The sequence below is a fragment of the Seriola aureovittata genome, chromosome 3, assembly GCF_021018895.1.
Source record: "Seriola aureovittata isolate HTS-2021-v1 ecotype China chromosome 3, ASM2101889v1, whole genome shotgun sequence".
Classification (NCBI taxonomy): domain Eukaryota; kingdom Metazoa; phylum Chordata; class Actinopteri; order Carangiformes; family Carangidae; genus Seriola; species Seriola aureovittata.
Window position 1 is genome coordinate 14,235,420 of NC_079366.1, and position 15,835 is coordinate 14,251,254.

A 15,835-nucleotide genomic window follows, 5' to 3' on the forward strand; every position below is an offset into this window, starting at 1 on the left:
CGGAGCTCATCTCCTATCAAAGAGAGTGCAAACACCTTTACAAGACCCTTCCTCTGTAGAAGCTAATGAATTCCCTCATCTTCATCTCAATGAGTCAATTTGTTTATTTCTCTAAATCAGTGTTTGTCTGGGAATAATCACGAGAGAGAGAGAGAGAGAGAGAGAGAGAGAGAGAGAGAGAGAGATGGCTCTAGCCTCCACTGCCAAGCCAGATTTGGCCGTCAGAGCTCTGCCAGGGGCTTCTCGTCTGAGGCTGCTTATTTTCTGTTCTGCCTTTGTTTCGGCCTGTCTGGAATCTCCATAGTAACAGCCAGAGAGTGGCGAGTCTGGCTGCACTTGGCGCTGTATGAAATGGAGTGGTGCTCTTCAGACAGGGTTAGGCCTAAGATCAAGAGGAGGGTACGGTGAAGTTATTTTCTTCTGGTCATGACAATAATAATGTAATAAATCAATATCAGTGTATAAAAGTTGATCATTTTGTTGAGAGATTTGGACACGGAGCTTTCGGAGAGAGGGTGTGACAGTGGAGAAGAGGTTATGATGGCTGGAAGAGAGCAGAGGAAAGCAGTGGAGCAGAGGAAGAGAGGTGGGAGGGGCTAAACATGCCTGTGGCTTCCACTGTTATCTCCCAGACTGCCTTGTTACCGTAAGCCACCTTTTGAATAGGCTGAATTAGCGGCAGCCGTCCGGAGCTGAAAGAATAGGGGTGAGTCAGCCGGTTTACTGCACGGACAGCGCTTCTTTCATTGCCCCCCTTCTCTGGACCACTGTGTGCCCCTGCACTCTCTCTGAGTTGGCCTCTCTCTCTCTCTCTCTCTGTCTCTCTCTCTCTCTCTCTCTCTCTTCTCCTGCTCTCAGTCTTCCCACCCTCTACTGTATGGTTTGAACCAAAATATCGAGGGCCAATTACTTTTCCATCCAAAGACAATTACTCAGCTATTCATAAAGCACAAATGCCAAACCTTTGCTTCTTCCAGTGTCTGAAATGTGAGAATTTACTGCTTCTCTCTGTGTTAAATCATTTTAAGTAGAATATCTTTGTTTTTTCACGTGTTAATCTGATAGAAAATGTAATATTCAAACGTTACCTAGGCCTCTGGGAAATTATTAGTGGCAACCATAACTATTTTGTTGCGTTGTCATGCAGTTAAAATAAGGACGTTCTCAGTCTTCATGAGTCTCTGCTGTACTTTGTCAGCCATAGCTGAATGTAGATTGTTCCAGTGGTAATTGCGAGTTGCAGTTCTGCACTTTGAAGCTGACGAATCAAAATAAATACATGTGAACCTGAAACTCCTGAGGGATTCAGGACTAACCTTAGACCCGAGGCCGACAGGCTGAGTTTAAATGTGCTAAGATGGCCACCGCACAGAGAATAAACCCTTTTGATGTAGCAAGCTAAACAGCCCTTCCTCTGGTGCCATCATCAGGCCAGACTGCATTTTCATTGCCCCACTAGAAGGAGGATTACAGTCTCACTGGGAAGCCTGTGTAGCTTGTTAAGTAATTAAATAAACACTGCTGGTTGCACATATTTTCCTTAACATCCTCCTGTCATGCTGCATGCCTCTCTCCACGGCCGCTAAATTATTTTCTTATCTCCCTGTCCTGTACAATATTACATCCTCCATTGTCATATTTCTTATCTTGTTCTGCTGTCTGCACCTCTCCTGTTTCTTTGTCTCCATCTACATCCACTTCTGCTTGTTGACCTCGTTCGCCCTCTGCCATGCCGCCTCTCCCCACTGTTCATGTGAGATACAAGTAAAGACTTTAAGCACAGCTTGATTTGCCATTAGAAGCTGTTTAATTAGAGAGTGAGCTGAAACCGTGTTGACGAACTCTCAGGTGTAAGACACGCATACACATGCTCTCTTCTAATGAAAACCTGGCCTGTGCTGATATGACTTCCGTTCAAATGCTCTGGTGGCAGCCGCTCTCTCTAAAAGACAAGAGTGGGTCTGGCTGTCTCCTGAAGCAGCCAACAGCTATGTCAACATTGGCTCGCCTAATTTCGCACGCTCAGTGGGAGACGTCATCTCATCCTGCAGGAGGCCGAAAACATTAAGCTGATACCAGCAGCTTCAGCAGTGTGGGCTACTTCAGCTCCTCTGAAAATGTTCCCAAGAATAAGTTACTGAGCGCGCGAACACACACACACACACACACACACACACACACACACACACACACGTACGTACACACAACAACAAGACATTGAGCGTCAGTCGTAAAGGATCAAATGAAGGTGAGCAGAGCAGACAAAACTATTTATTCAGTCCTGTCAATTAATGACACCAAGGGAGCGTTTATTTGAAATAAATGTTTGATGTTTATGCAATCGGGTGACACAACGTAGAGCGTCACCTACCCTCTGCCCCCCTGCTTTAGCATTAGTGAGGCTGGCTGGTTAGAAAATTCAACTTGTTTGTACAGAAATTCCACTTTCTTTATTTGTATTTAGTTCAGTTCCTCCAGATTAATTAGTTTTAGTCTTCACTTCTTGAATCTCTTATAACGAGGAACAGTTATACAGTTGATTTGGTTCACTTTTCATTTAATCTGCCTGTGTACTTTTTGGCAAAGGGAAAGTCTTTGTTTCCAACTTCTGAGACGTAAAGGTTTTCTGTACAGTTTATTTGCCCCCGTGAACGCGATGCTTTTCAGATGCGTAACATGTTAATGTACTTACTACAACAAATACTAGCGCCACTCACAGCAAACTGCAGCAGCTCCGGTGAGTCCACGTTTCTGGCACAGTTATCGGTGGCAAAGTGCCGGCCACACTGGGCAAATTTACTTGTGTGGGAAACAAAATGAATTTGTCACTGGTGGGTGGGAAAGTGTAATCACCGAGCCCTGGCTGTTTTGTTTTTGTTTCTCTGCAACAGGACATTGTTAACTGCGTGGGCAGCCTCTTCTGGCAGCAGACGTGAGGATAGTTTCATGTGTCGGTGAAATGGTTATAACCACACAGCCCTCTCAAAACAGCTAGGTATTGTAGTTCAATGATGTCAATTAACTTTGATCCCCAAACGTTTGTCTCTGCATGCGTGTAAGGTGGTTTGGATTTTTGTGGCGCTAACTTGAAAACCCAGTTGGTTTGGAAGAGACAGAAATGTGGCAGCACATACTGTAGGTGAGGTGCCACAACCGAGGGCTGGGGCAGGGACAAATTGTGTTTCGTTCTCAGAACCACTTGGCTCAGCTCAGGGATCTGTCTCTCTCCAGGTTTTATCATGAGAATTTCTCCAAACGTTTTCGCTGTGTGAGCTGTGAGAGATTACGTTTCTGGTCGCTCTGGTTGAATTTGGCACTTGAGGATCAAAAACGCTTTGCCACAGTGTCCCGAAAACACAATTCCTTCCTGCACTTACTCCAGCATCTCTCATGCTCTGCTGCAACAGTTCTGCTTCAGTCACCTCAGTGAACGTCATCGCTCTTGCTTTGTGGCCACGGGCCAAAAATCATTTAATTATTAAAGTATTTTTTGCAAGAAATAGGCGTTATTCTGACCCCGCCTGAATACTCATGTGGAGCTCGCGTGTTCATGTGTGTTAGAATGAAAGTGTGTAGGCACATGTGAGTTAGTGTATGGTAGTGTGTGATGTCTGCCGTGAGCTGGCATTTTTTTTTTTTTTTGGAGTGTGTAGGGATGACTCAGAGCAGGGTGCTGGCAGCTAAGGTGAATGTGTTAAGCCCTTTGAGCTGGCGAGTTGATGAGAAATGTGGTTTGAGACGATAAGTGAATCGGCGTCTATCCTCAGCCGGACACAATTTACTTTTTTAGAGATTATTTTTAGTCTCAATAAAAGACGCATTTTTCTTCCCAATTGCAGCTTTAGGTCGCTCAGCACACTGACACAGTAGGATTATTAAAAATTACATTTCCTTATTGTCGTTTTACAGAAGTGCCTTCAGGCCACTTCAGCTGCGGTGTAAGAGCTGCTGCCTTGCAGATGCCAGCTGGCGTTGAAATTTTAAATGTCAGTGTTAAGTGTTAAAATATTAATTCAGACACTTAAGAGTGAAAACACACTCCGTAGCTGCTGCACCTTAAAGTAAGTAAAAAAGTAAGTCCACACGACTTAAAAAAAAAGTAAAGAAGGGAAAGTGACAGTACGTTAAAGTGATACTCAAGGCAAAGTCTATATCTCGAGTTATGAAACACGCACTTGCTGAAGACTTGAAAGGTGATTGCAAAAAGTTTTGTAGCTTTCCTCCCTTACTCAGAACGGAGGCAGTGGTCATGTTGGCTTCACGGTGGTTATAATGGATTCCAGAAGTGATTGTGATTGTTCCAATTGCGTAACGCACCTATTTCCATCCAAGTAAGGTTAAAAACTCCTTTAACAACTTTTGTCTCAATCTTCAGACTCGAGCTGAGGAGCAGGTGTCATGTCATGTTTCACTTGCAAATATTTCCCCCCTGTGTTGCATTAACTTCAGCCGAAGTCCGACACGTTGAACGCATTGCAACGTGCATTTCCTGTTTCGGTGTGATCTCCTGGCCAGTTCTGGCAGACAGGTCAAACTTTACCTTTCTTCATCTTTGACTGTACGGATGGAGTCATTATTGTAGCAGGTGTCAACACCCTTTTAGCTCAGTAAATGATCCGTTACCGGTCCACAAGCTGCAATATCACTGTCACAGTTTGTGATCACTTACATCACGTCTAGGTCATCACTTACACACTTCTTACTATCCACACTAGTATATCACTCAAGTTTTCACAGGTGTAGTGAAAACTTGAAGTCATGATTGTATTTTCAGTTCCAGTGGCCAGTTGCTGCATGATTGTGAGCTTTTAACTTAACTTACCACTTGTTGCCCATCTGGTCTTGACCTTCACTATAATACCTTTTTTAAAGATTATTATTATGCCTTTTATTAGACTGTTACAGTGAAGATAGACATGGAAAGTGGGGAAAGAGAGCAGGGGATTGCATGCAGCATATAGTCCGGCTGGCCCTTGAACAAACTGGGGACTCACCGCTCAGGGCATTTAACACCCACTCGACTGTCAGGTCGCCCCCTCTTTAATGCGTTTTGATCAGTTAACAGATTATTTCTCAGGCAAGGCCATTTATGTACTTAAATATTGTTTATATGAATGAATACTACATAGTTGCTTTGAGAAATAAGCATGGTTTTACCAAATGACAACAGTTTGAATATGTTTTAAACATCTTGGACAAGTTCCTAATGTGGGCGTCACGCACAAATTGACACCTCGATATTTAAATTCCCACTTTTCCTTGATTTTCTTCTGATCAATATTTATTACAACACCTTTTCCCATCAATGAAAATCACATTAAAACTCTGTTGCCGTGATTCCCTGTCAAGCACCTGCAGTCACTGGAAAACACTGACCAGTTGCTTAGTTCACAACCACGCGGCCTGTTGAGGATTTTCTGATCCTACGCAGCCGTCACCGGACATCAATGTTATGTCAGAGAGATGTTGGACTCTAATAACTAATTTGGAAGACTTTTTTTTTTTTGTCAAATTAAATTTATTGTATTTAATAGACGTTGTCCTGACATTGAATTTTGGTCACCTGACGTCACAACCTACATTGAACCAAATATCAACGTCTAATGACATCGGTGGCCAGCTGCGTGCCTGCAGGGGAGTGATTTATTCTGGAGTAGAAATACACAAGCGTGTCAGTGCCATGGTTGCAATCTGCTTCCCCTCGGTCATTTGTCAGTCTCCCCACCTCCAGGCCAGTCTTCTTCTCCTGGTTTGTTCATGTTTTGCTCCTGCCCAACTCACTCATCCACACACACACACACACACACACACACACACACACACACACACACACACACACACACCAAACACCCACTCCCTCCCATTGTTATAGTGATTTCAGATTCTTTTGGTTTGGTTTGAAACTACAAGCTCCCATGTAATGTACACACACACACACACACACACACACACGTACACATACACATGTACACACACCTTCAAATATACTACCACACTCAGCAAGCCAAACTCCCACTCACTCCCCAGCGTGCTGTCGAGGAGGGCCTCAGTAACGTCTCACATGAATGCGTGGCAGGGGATTCAGCAGGGCTTTGATAACAACATATGTTTTCATGTAGGGATTGGAGTGTGAAGATCTCTGGAGGGAAGCTGTGCCTCTGCCAGCAGACAAAGAGGGCATAGGGCCAAAGAGATTTCCAGTGGCTGCACTGGAGAAATGTTTCACTGATCACGCAGAATTGAGTCTAAAACCAAGTTGATGGGTTCTAAGGAGCAATGGCTGGGAGAAGAAAAATGATCTTGTTTTCATGCCAACCAAATATCATGCACTTCCTTGCTGATGAAGGCTGTTATGACCAAACTGATATACAACATATGTTCACTGGGCCCATCATACAGGGTCCCAGTAAAAATGCATTGGGATTTCTTTTTTTTTTTTTAAGGATTTGACCACATCAGTGAATATTTTAAATATTTATTAATATAATAATAAAATTAATATAATATTATTTCTGACATTTTTTGGCAGTTGCTGTCATATAAGTGTGTTTTCATGACTTTACAAAAACCTGCATGTTGTGATGTCCTGCAGTGGTGAAGTAGGTAAAGACGGACAGGCAGGAAGGAAGACGAGACAGCAGCATATGAAAGCTGTAGGTGGGGAAATGAGTATGAGACCGCTACGCAGGATCCCAAGACAATCAAAGTAGCAATCTGCTCTTGTTTTTAGCTTAGCTGTGAGCATAGAGTGCACACACACACACACACAGGTAAGTTCCCTGGTGAATGGAGTTGACTGATTGCCAGCAACACATTAACACCTTTGTGCCCGGTCGTTTGAGCACGTATTTGTTCAGTGTACAAGAGAAATGCTCTATATATTTCACTGTTATCATACATTATTATAAAGTCTGTGAGAAACTATCAAGCGGTCTTGATGTTTCTTGTGACAGTCAGTGAACTGAAGATCTGACTGAGGCTGACTGAAGTGCCAGCATCACGTCTCTACTTTGACAATGCAGTGGTTGGGGCTGTGCTTCCTTGAAGTTCATATGTGTGTGCACTTCTGCTTGTGTTTTTATGCCTCTGTGCGCGTGTGTGTGTGTGTGTGTGCGTGTGTGCGTGCACACAGGCCCTGCTTCTTGTGAGTGTGTGCAGAAAGTGCAGTGTTCTCACTGATACACAACACCCCATGAAGTCCTTGTGGGTTTGCCGCTCCTGTGATGCGATGATGCCGAGCTCTGCTGATGGTGGTGATATGTACCCGTTTGACCTCTCATTGCTCAGAGCAGGAGTAAACAGAAAGGGAGAACAAAAGAGTCGGAGGACACAACGTTCTTTTCAAAGTGACCTTAGTTCTTTTTAAACCCCAGAAAAACTTGCTCAATATACTGGGAATGGCTTCGCTGCCAAAACTGAAAAGTAGTTCATTTAAGAGCACCACTGCAATAATAGAAACAGGCTCAGCATAGCAACGTTACTATAAACGCTCATCACAAATAATTTGCTTCTTTTTCTCAAAGGTTTGCATGTCCAAATCCCAGAATCCATTGCTAAAAGTCCTCCAGGCTTTTTGGCGAGTACACTAAATTAGATCGGTTCTTTGTGCTGTAATCGACAAACACCTGGCTGTTTGGGCAAAAAAAAAAAAAAAGAAAAAGAAAAGACAGAAGAAGAATATTTCCTCTGGTCTTTTCCCTGGTTACTTGCTGTAGTTGTCACTTCTCATAACCTCTCTGCTTTTTCTGAAAGCAGCTCCTCTCCAATTTGACACTACAGTCATTTAGAGAACAAGGCAAATCAGCTACTTAAGCTCGAACACGCTGAGCTCTGAAAGCAGGGCCGATATGTCAATCTTAGAAATCAATTACACTGCCAGGGGGCATGTAGCTGCTGCCGGTAATTTTGTCCCCAAGCAACAGGAGACAGTTTAATATGGCCTAGATCCGTTAGCATTCAGAGTTTTTTCTTTTGGATTACACCCAGTGTGACAATTGAACAGCTTAGTGCTTCTGAATATTAGTATTCACTTGTTATTACTGCGGCCGGCCCCCGCATCTATTTTTGGCAGATGATAGCAAAGCTGGAGCAGTGTTGTGGTGGTATTCATTATTCCCTTGGTGCTAAATAAAGAGAGACACAGTACACTCAGTGCTCTTTCTCTCCGTCTCTCCCAGTGTGTGTGTCTGCAGTATACTGTATGCCACCTTACCGTACGCTATACTGTATGTGTCTTATACGTGTTGGATATGCCCTTCTTTCTCTCTCAGTGCAGTCATCAGTTCTCTGTTCTCAGGTCTGGTTGTTGACCTGCTTATGGTGGAAGACGCCTTTTCAAGCGCGCGCTGAAAAGCTCTGCTTTTGATTTATTATGCACAGAGACTGCAAGTATCAAAGCCGGCCTTCTTCTCCTACTCGCATTACTCTCTTTACAATACCGTACTTCCCATTGTTAGGTTACCGTTAGTACCTACACCACGTAAATGGTCATCGTAAATAACTTCCCTTCATTCTTGCTGCTATGTTTTTCATCAGCTTCATGAGGAAACGGTGAATAAAAGATCGGAATTCACCTTTACTCAAGTGATCAGAATAAATCATGCGTAATTTTACTTGTATTGGTGAACTAAAAGCTATGCATTAATATGAATTACGGCACAATAAGTTCCATTAAACATTATTTACATTTTATATTGGGCATATCAAATGTTACAGTGGTGCTCATTGCACATTATGTATTTCATTGCTTTGGGAACCATATACTCTCCGTTTTATGTCTAAAACACATTCAGTGTATTAATGTAAACACCATCTTGTCATGCCCTCGTTCTTGTGCTTTTATAAGAAGAGTTGTCACATTAATTAAAAAGAAATGCTAGAATGATCCTTGGGTTGAGGTATTTATTTAGAAATGTACTGAAATGTACACATGTGTGAGCAAGATGCTTCAAACAAGATGCTTCAAACAGAAATGAATGAATGGCCCTGGTGATTAGCCTTTTCCTTTATTTTTAGGCCACGCTGTGACAGATGCAAAAAAAAAAAAAAGTTCCCACATGTTGATTTAGGGGGAATGAGGCCAGGGTTTCCATGGTGATGCTCGTAACCTAGTCTGTCTCTGAGGGTCTGAGGATTGTTCTCCATTGTCCTCCAGAGAAGAGATGGAGAAAAGAGGGCGAAATTGAGAGAAAGAGAGTCGGTCACAGCTCAGCTTGGGATATGCAAAACAGATGTGAAATACAGACCATTGTTATAGGGGGAAAAAAAAAAACATTTTTATTGTTTCTTTCCCGGATATGTTCACAGATCCATACAGAGAAAAATGAGAGTAATTATTTGTTTCCATATTATGGAAAAATAAGGCTTTGTTTGAGCTTTAAAATCACATATGACTGTCAGACATCCAACACAAACTCATCCAGTCCATCCAAGATTGAGAAGCTCTGCATCTCAAGCATTCAAAATAGCTTTTGGGTAATTCTCGTTTTTTCATTCTTGCACCCAACTCCTCCTCACCATGAGCGAAACTCAGCAGCACAAAATGGAAATTGAAGTCAACTTGAAATAGCCCCTGCTGCATCGCTTGGTCCCCAGGTGCTGATGAATCCCTTTTCCAATCTCCACAGCCCACACAGTCCTTCTAAACTGTCCATTAAGAGTGATGTGCTGCTAAAGGTTCGCTCTCAGGCAGAGGCACCTCCTTCCATTTTGTTTACACATTAGCCTCTTTTTATTTCTTACCTTAATCATGCTGTTTCCACTGAATGCTGTTTTATTTTACTGCACATATAACATAAGGCCATGTCAAGACAGATATGCAATATTTTCCGCACTCATTGCTTGCGCAGATGGCTGAGGTGTGAGCATGTGGAAATACTGATCCCAAGCATACAGCAGTTGTAGCTGCCAGTTCTACTCTCCGTTGCGTTGACTCTTGCTGTCCTCGCAAGAACCAGCAGCGCTAATTGTAAGTCTTGTCTTGTGTTTTCTCCTTGTAGCACTGTATTCATCACTGTTGCATTTTTGTAGCGATTTTAAAGGATAATGAGCTTTTATATTGTGTTTTTATCCACTTAGGGGAGGCATGCATTCAAGTAAAGAAAAGTCTGGAGATGGGCTGAGGTGGAGTTTGAAAACAAACCGTCACACATGCTTTTTGGGCTTAGTGCTTTCGTTTCATGACATATTCTGGAAAGAGACATCCTTGGAGAGGTGTTCAAAGATGCCAAAAAGCAGCTAATTGTTCCAAGTGAATGCAGCAGTGATTGGATTTCATTTGAACAAAAGAAAAGCTTCAGCAAAGTTGGATTGCCATTATTTCTGAAAGACACAGTGCGAGACCAGCGCAGAAAGTCTCATTTCCCCAGAGAAGGTGGAGAGATCAGACCCTGGTATCTCGATGGACTGCGACTTTGTTTGCTAAAAGTCCCACACAAATGTTCCAAACTGAGTATTACGTTTTGTAGTCAGTATGTCAAATACTTAACAATCTCTCAGAGGTGAAACGTTTGAAAGCCCATCCTGAATAAACCAAGTTAGAAAGTGTTCATCACTCATATCACAAAGAGTCAGTATACAGAAGCAAAAGGCCAATCTTTGCTCCTGAAGAAGAGCGGTGTGTTTCAGGTGTTATAAAGACCCGACAGAAGACTTTTCTCACAGCAGACTATTTGAATTGTCATAGCAGGAAAACCACGGACAAAGCAAATTCAGATAACAATGGCTCAGTTCCATAAAGAGCCATGTTGTTAGCCAGCATGTACGGTACCAGGACCCTGGAAAAACAGCTCACCTAAATGGAATTCTGTCGTTTTTTAATGTTATTAATTACACTGTGCTTGTGCTGCTATGACAATCCCAAATTTCTGCTATGAAAAATGGTGACTCTGCAGCGCACGATTTATGGCCAATGCTGACGTTCAGTAAAAGTAAGCAGAAAAAGTTGGAGAGAGAGAGCTATAGCTATATATAACTATCGCTATGCCCGTTACTCAGCATACAAACATAACCATTCTTGCTGTGCAAATGTTTACAGCCCTCCGGTGTGGTCTTGCTCCTCCGTTGCTCCGGTTCAAAAAGAAAAGCTTGAGCAGTCCTGTAAGAAAATGGGAGAAGTATACGCAGGGTTAGTGTGGTGACTCCACAGCACTTAGACTTAACTCACTGCTTGTGTGTGTGTGTGTGTTTAATCAGTCTTTACCACCTGGTGTTAGACAGCTTTCATATTTACTATATAAGATAAAGCTTCAGCAATCTGTTGCTCTGTTTCCCCGAGTAATACTTGTCCATTTTTTATTCATTGCAGTCGTTCTTTCACTCTTAAATTTAACTTTGAAGTCTTTCTGTCCTCCTGCTGAGTCCGACAGAGCACACAGGGCATCGCAGCCATTTAATTTATTCAGCAAACATCAGCGTGACGCTGAAGACGGTTGACATCTCAAATATTTCTGTGACTCCAATTTGTGCTGACTCTTCCACTGTTTACAGTTTAAACTTTACTACTTTCACAGACGGATGCAATCCCTCCTTGCTCTAACATTTTATGTGAAAGTGAATCAAACAGAATGCAATGTGGGAACAAAATAAATTTGGGGGGAAAAAAAATGGTGATTCATGTCACAGAAATGGCAAATAAGTGTAAAATTTCTTCTTTTTTTTTCTTCTCTGCCATCACCTTTGGTTAGCGCTACCTTTCACAGAGTTTTGCCCTCTTGCTCTGAGGTTCTGATTTATGTCTTCCTGTGCAACAAAGCAATTTCAATCCTTTGCCAGCTGCAACTCTGTTGCCTGAAATTAATTTGAGCAGAGTGAGTAAGAACAGATGGGATGCACGTCTTGCATGCAGCTCGCCTCATTTCTTAAAGAATATCTTTCCAACGGCAGCTTCAATTTATTTACCTTACAACATTTAGGATACTAGTGTCTTTTTTAATATCGTCGTCGTGTCCAGAATGTAACTATATTTTCACCTGTGTGTCTCTTTGTCTGCAGGGACCCAGTCCATCGGAGGATCCCTCCAGTCCCAGTTCAGCCAGCGCACAGCAGCCTCGAGGTCGACACAGTTTTGTCCAGGAACACTTCCAGGCTCAGTACAGGTGAGAAGGACAAACATAAACAGCGCGCTCAGATATTGTTCCTCGTTTATTCAAGATATTGGTGTTTTTTTTGTTTTTTTTGTCTTTGTAACTTTTAGGAATTTCTGTCAAAAGCATGTAACTAAAAGCTCCAAGTAAGAAGTAGGACGAGAACATATTTTGGTAACGATCCTTATCAATTATGCAGAATGGAGGCTGGATTCTACAGGGCACTATATCTAATGTCCTGAGGTTGTGTTTGAATAAACAGAGTGCAATACATACCATAAAAGAGAATATGTTTTCAGCACAGGTGAGAATGTATTTTCTCTCCTGTGGATAAGAATCAGTAGCTTGAGAAAGTAGGTCAGACAGGCCTGCGAAGGATTCAGGGGATTTATCTTTAGTACTGGCTTCTGGCTCTTTTTGCTTCATTCACAGTGGAAAGTCGGAGACTGTGGATCTCGGGTTTAATAGACCTTCTAATGAAATTGACTCTAGACCTTTCTGTAACCTTGTCTCCACACTTGGTTGTGTACGTTCACTTAACCTCTCGCTTTTGCCTCCCATTGGATTCCTGGACGATGTAAACAAAATAAAAGATGGTAAATCCAGGAGATATAGCTTGAAGAAAACGTTAGGCTATTGGACAATCAGATGATTTGAAATGACTAACTTGGAAACAGTCTCTCTTGTACAAAAACAAACTGTCACCAAAGCCAAATACAGCAAAGTTCTCATTTTCTTTTTTTTTTTTTTCAGATTTTTCTACTGCAGAAGGAAAATAAACAAATAGAATATACGATTCTGTCCATGCAAACTTCACAATGTAATGAACTCACACGGACTTTCCCACTTGCAAATGGGTCCAGTATGGCGATAAAAGCCACTAATGCTGGATCTGTATGGAAAGGCTCTCTGTGGGAGGTCAATCCATACTATATGAGACTAAGATGTGGTTTTATTTATTCTGGTGGATTGCGGGGGGGGGGGGGGGGGGGTCTTGTTAGTGTTGTACACCTCCAAACTCATGTGTTTGCTTCAGAACTTCACCCAAAGAAAAGTAATAGGCAACTTTATAATAACTGATTCATCATTTGTCATTTCTGCTCACAAACATTTGTTGTTTCCAGCTTCTTAAATGTGAAAATGTAATGCTTTTCTATGTCATATATGACAATAAACTGTAGAATATATCCTAGGCCTTTTTATAATGAAAAATTTTCACATTTTTCTCATATTGTATAGGCAAAATAGATTCATCGACAAAATAATCAGTAAATGAAAAAAATGCATTAGTTGTAGCCCTATTTTTTTCTTGTTATAGCATCACATTTATATAAACTTTGCTAAATGTCAAGCACTAATTAGGTAGCTTTAAATGCAGATAAATAGAAAACAATCAAATAAATAAGAAACTCTGGGTTTAATTAATTTGTGCTGTGTTGTCTGTAAAACTTTAACTGGGATGTTGTAAACATCATTTAACCCAACATTTTCTATGACTAGTGTTTCATCTTTTTTTGCAATCTTTAAGGTGGAACTGTTGTTGGTGAAATGTAATCCCATCAGTGGGGAATGAAGGGAGGTGGATGAATTGATCAGTTGCTGCTTATGACAAATTGTCAAGAATGACAAACCGTTTATTTTAACAGTATCTTAACTGTATTTACTGTCAGCACTGAAGTTCGAGACCGGCTCAAGTCGGTTTGTCAGAGTACACATTTGCCCTCATCACCACTCTGCTGCGTCTGGAATTAGGACCAAATGAAGTTTCAGATAGATTTCACTCTCTTCTCTCGCTTGTTTTGAATTAAATTCCCATCCCTCATTTCAGCCAGGCGGCAAATGGGCAAAGGCTTATTTGTGTGTGAGTTGAGGGGAGAAATTCAAGGTCAACCTGTGACGCTTGTACAGTAGTGACCACTACACACTGCGAGGTTAACCAGCTATTCATTCGTGGGATTATCCCATTTCCTCAGTGAAGGATGATGGATTGAACGCATCGAGTCGGACTGTATCCCTGCAGTAATAGTCTCTTTTTTGTCTCTCTCTTCCCCATTCTCTCTTACTATTAACACACACACACACACACACACACACACACACACACACACACACACACACACACACACACAAGCAGACACACAAGCAGACACACAAACACCTGAATGTTTATGTGACATTATCAGATTAGCTGCCAGTTCATTAGCTGATTAGAGCAGCAACGCTCTGGGAAGTTTTCACAACACAATTCCCTGGAAGCACCTACTGCATCTTCAAACAGCTGTGTGGGTCTCTGTTGATCCAGTACACCCCCTACACACACACACACACACACACACACACACACACACACCCCCCCACACACACACACACACACACACACCATCACACACAAAACATCCTGTACTTGCCTTGTTCTTTTTCCCGGCTCAGACGCACATACACCTCATTTCCCACATGACATAAATGTCCCCTCTCCTCCTTTTTTCCTTTTCTTTTCTTGAACAATTCAGGCTATATTTAGAGGGGCATTTCTTTGTGCTTCTATTATTTGGCTGAGTGCAGGCGGGGTAATACTTTCTCCTTGCATAAGAGCTTCTGTAATTAGCTCTAGATGCCACACATACACACTCACAGACCCACACACACACCTCCAAGCACTGCTGAGTGGGAGGCAGTGGGGAGGGGGGAAATTAGATATATGTGCTACACACATGCAGAATTATCCAGCATGTGCACAAACAGAGAGACATTAATGTTATATTTGTACACATGATGACACGTGATCATTACTGAATTGATGTAATTAGCTAAAGTGCCAGTGCATCGTGGCACTGCTTTGTCTCTGCTAAAGAGGCTAAGCGCTGAGGCGTGATCACTTCTGAGTCTGGTGGGGACACTGGAGAAGCTTCATAATGGACTAGTGGTGGACCACAGGTCACCTGTAAGACGTTTCCCTATCACAATTATGCTTTTACACAGAGTTTAACAGAAGGGTATCTGCAAGAAAGGCACCGGACTCATGGTGCTGATGTATTGCAGAGGGTTTTGGCAACAAACATGCACATATGTTCAGTTCACAGAGTACTCCATTGATGTTATGTTGCTCTTCTGTATTATTGCTGTACTCAAAATGGATAGTTTTTTTTTTTTTTTTTTTAAGTAATGAAATCAATGAAGCAGAACCAGAGGTATTGTCTTTGTTTTATTCCATAACTTCTGATGACTTATAAATTAATGTTTTTGATCATTAGTTGAGGCAGATGATATACATTCAAGTCAGAATCACTATGCAAAAGCACTGACAATAACTCTTAACACACACTGTAATTACTCTTCGGTGTCACATCTCACCCTAAAGTCTTATGTCTTGAGTGCAGTGAATTGTTCTACTCTGCACTAATAACTTATGACTCCAGCTGTTTTCGCCTGCTGTTGCCATGAGTCATTACCGGTTTGTTACAAGCTTCTCATGTAACTACAAATCTCAGAATACGGGACTGTGGCATTCACCTGAGGGGGTTTGAGTAAGATGTGTATAAATATAGAGAGATGAAGAGCGTGGGTGTGTGTCACCGTTAAAATCTGGATGAGATGGTTTGAAGAACAGACGTAACAAACAGTACACGGCAGTTTTTATTTCTGTTTTCACATTGCTAATGCCAGTCACAGTCCTGTGTCAGTTTTTACTGTCATTGTTGCTTTATGTATATGATACTTTTTCAATGAATCTATCATATAGTGTTTAAAAGTCT

At 41.9% G+C, this 15,835-nt stretch overlaps 1 protein-coding gene across 1 annotated transcript in view; it reads left to right on the top strand.

Moving 5' to 3' along the window:
* usp43a (ubiquitin specific peptidase 43a) overlaps positions 1-15,835 on the top strand; it is a 101,042-nt gene that overhangs the window by 26,139 nt on the left and 59,068 nt on the right. The window contains exon 3 of the mRNA XM_056371375.1: positions 11,992-12,095. Coding sequence (XP_056227350.1) covers positions 11,992-12,095 — 104 coding nt within the window. The remainder of the gene's footprint in view (positions 1-11,991; positions 12,096-15,835) is intronic.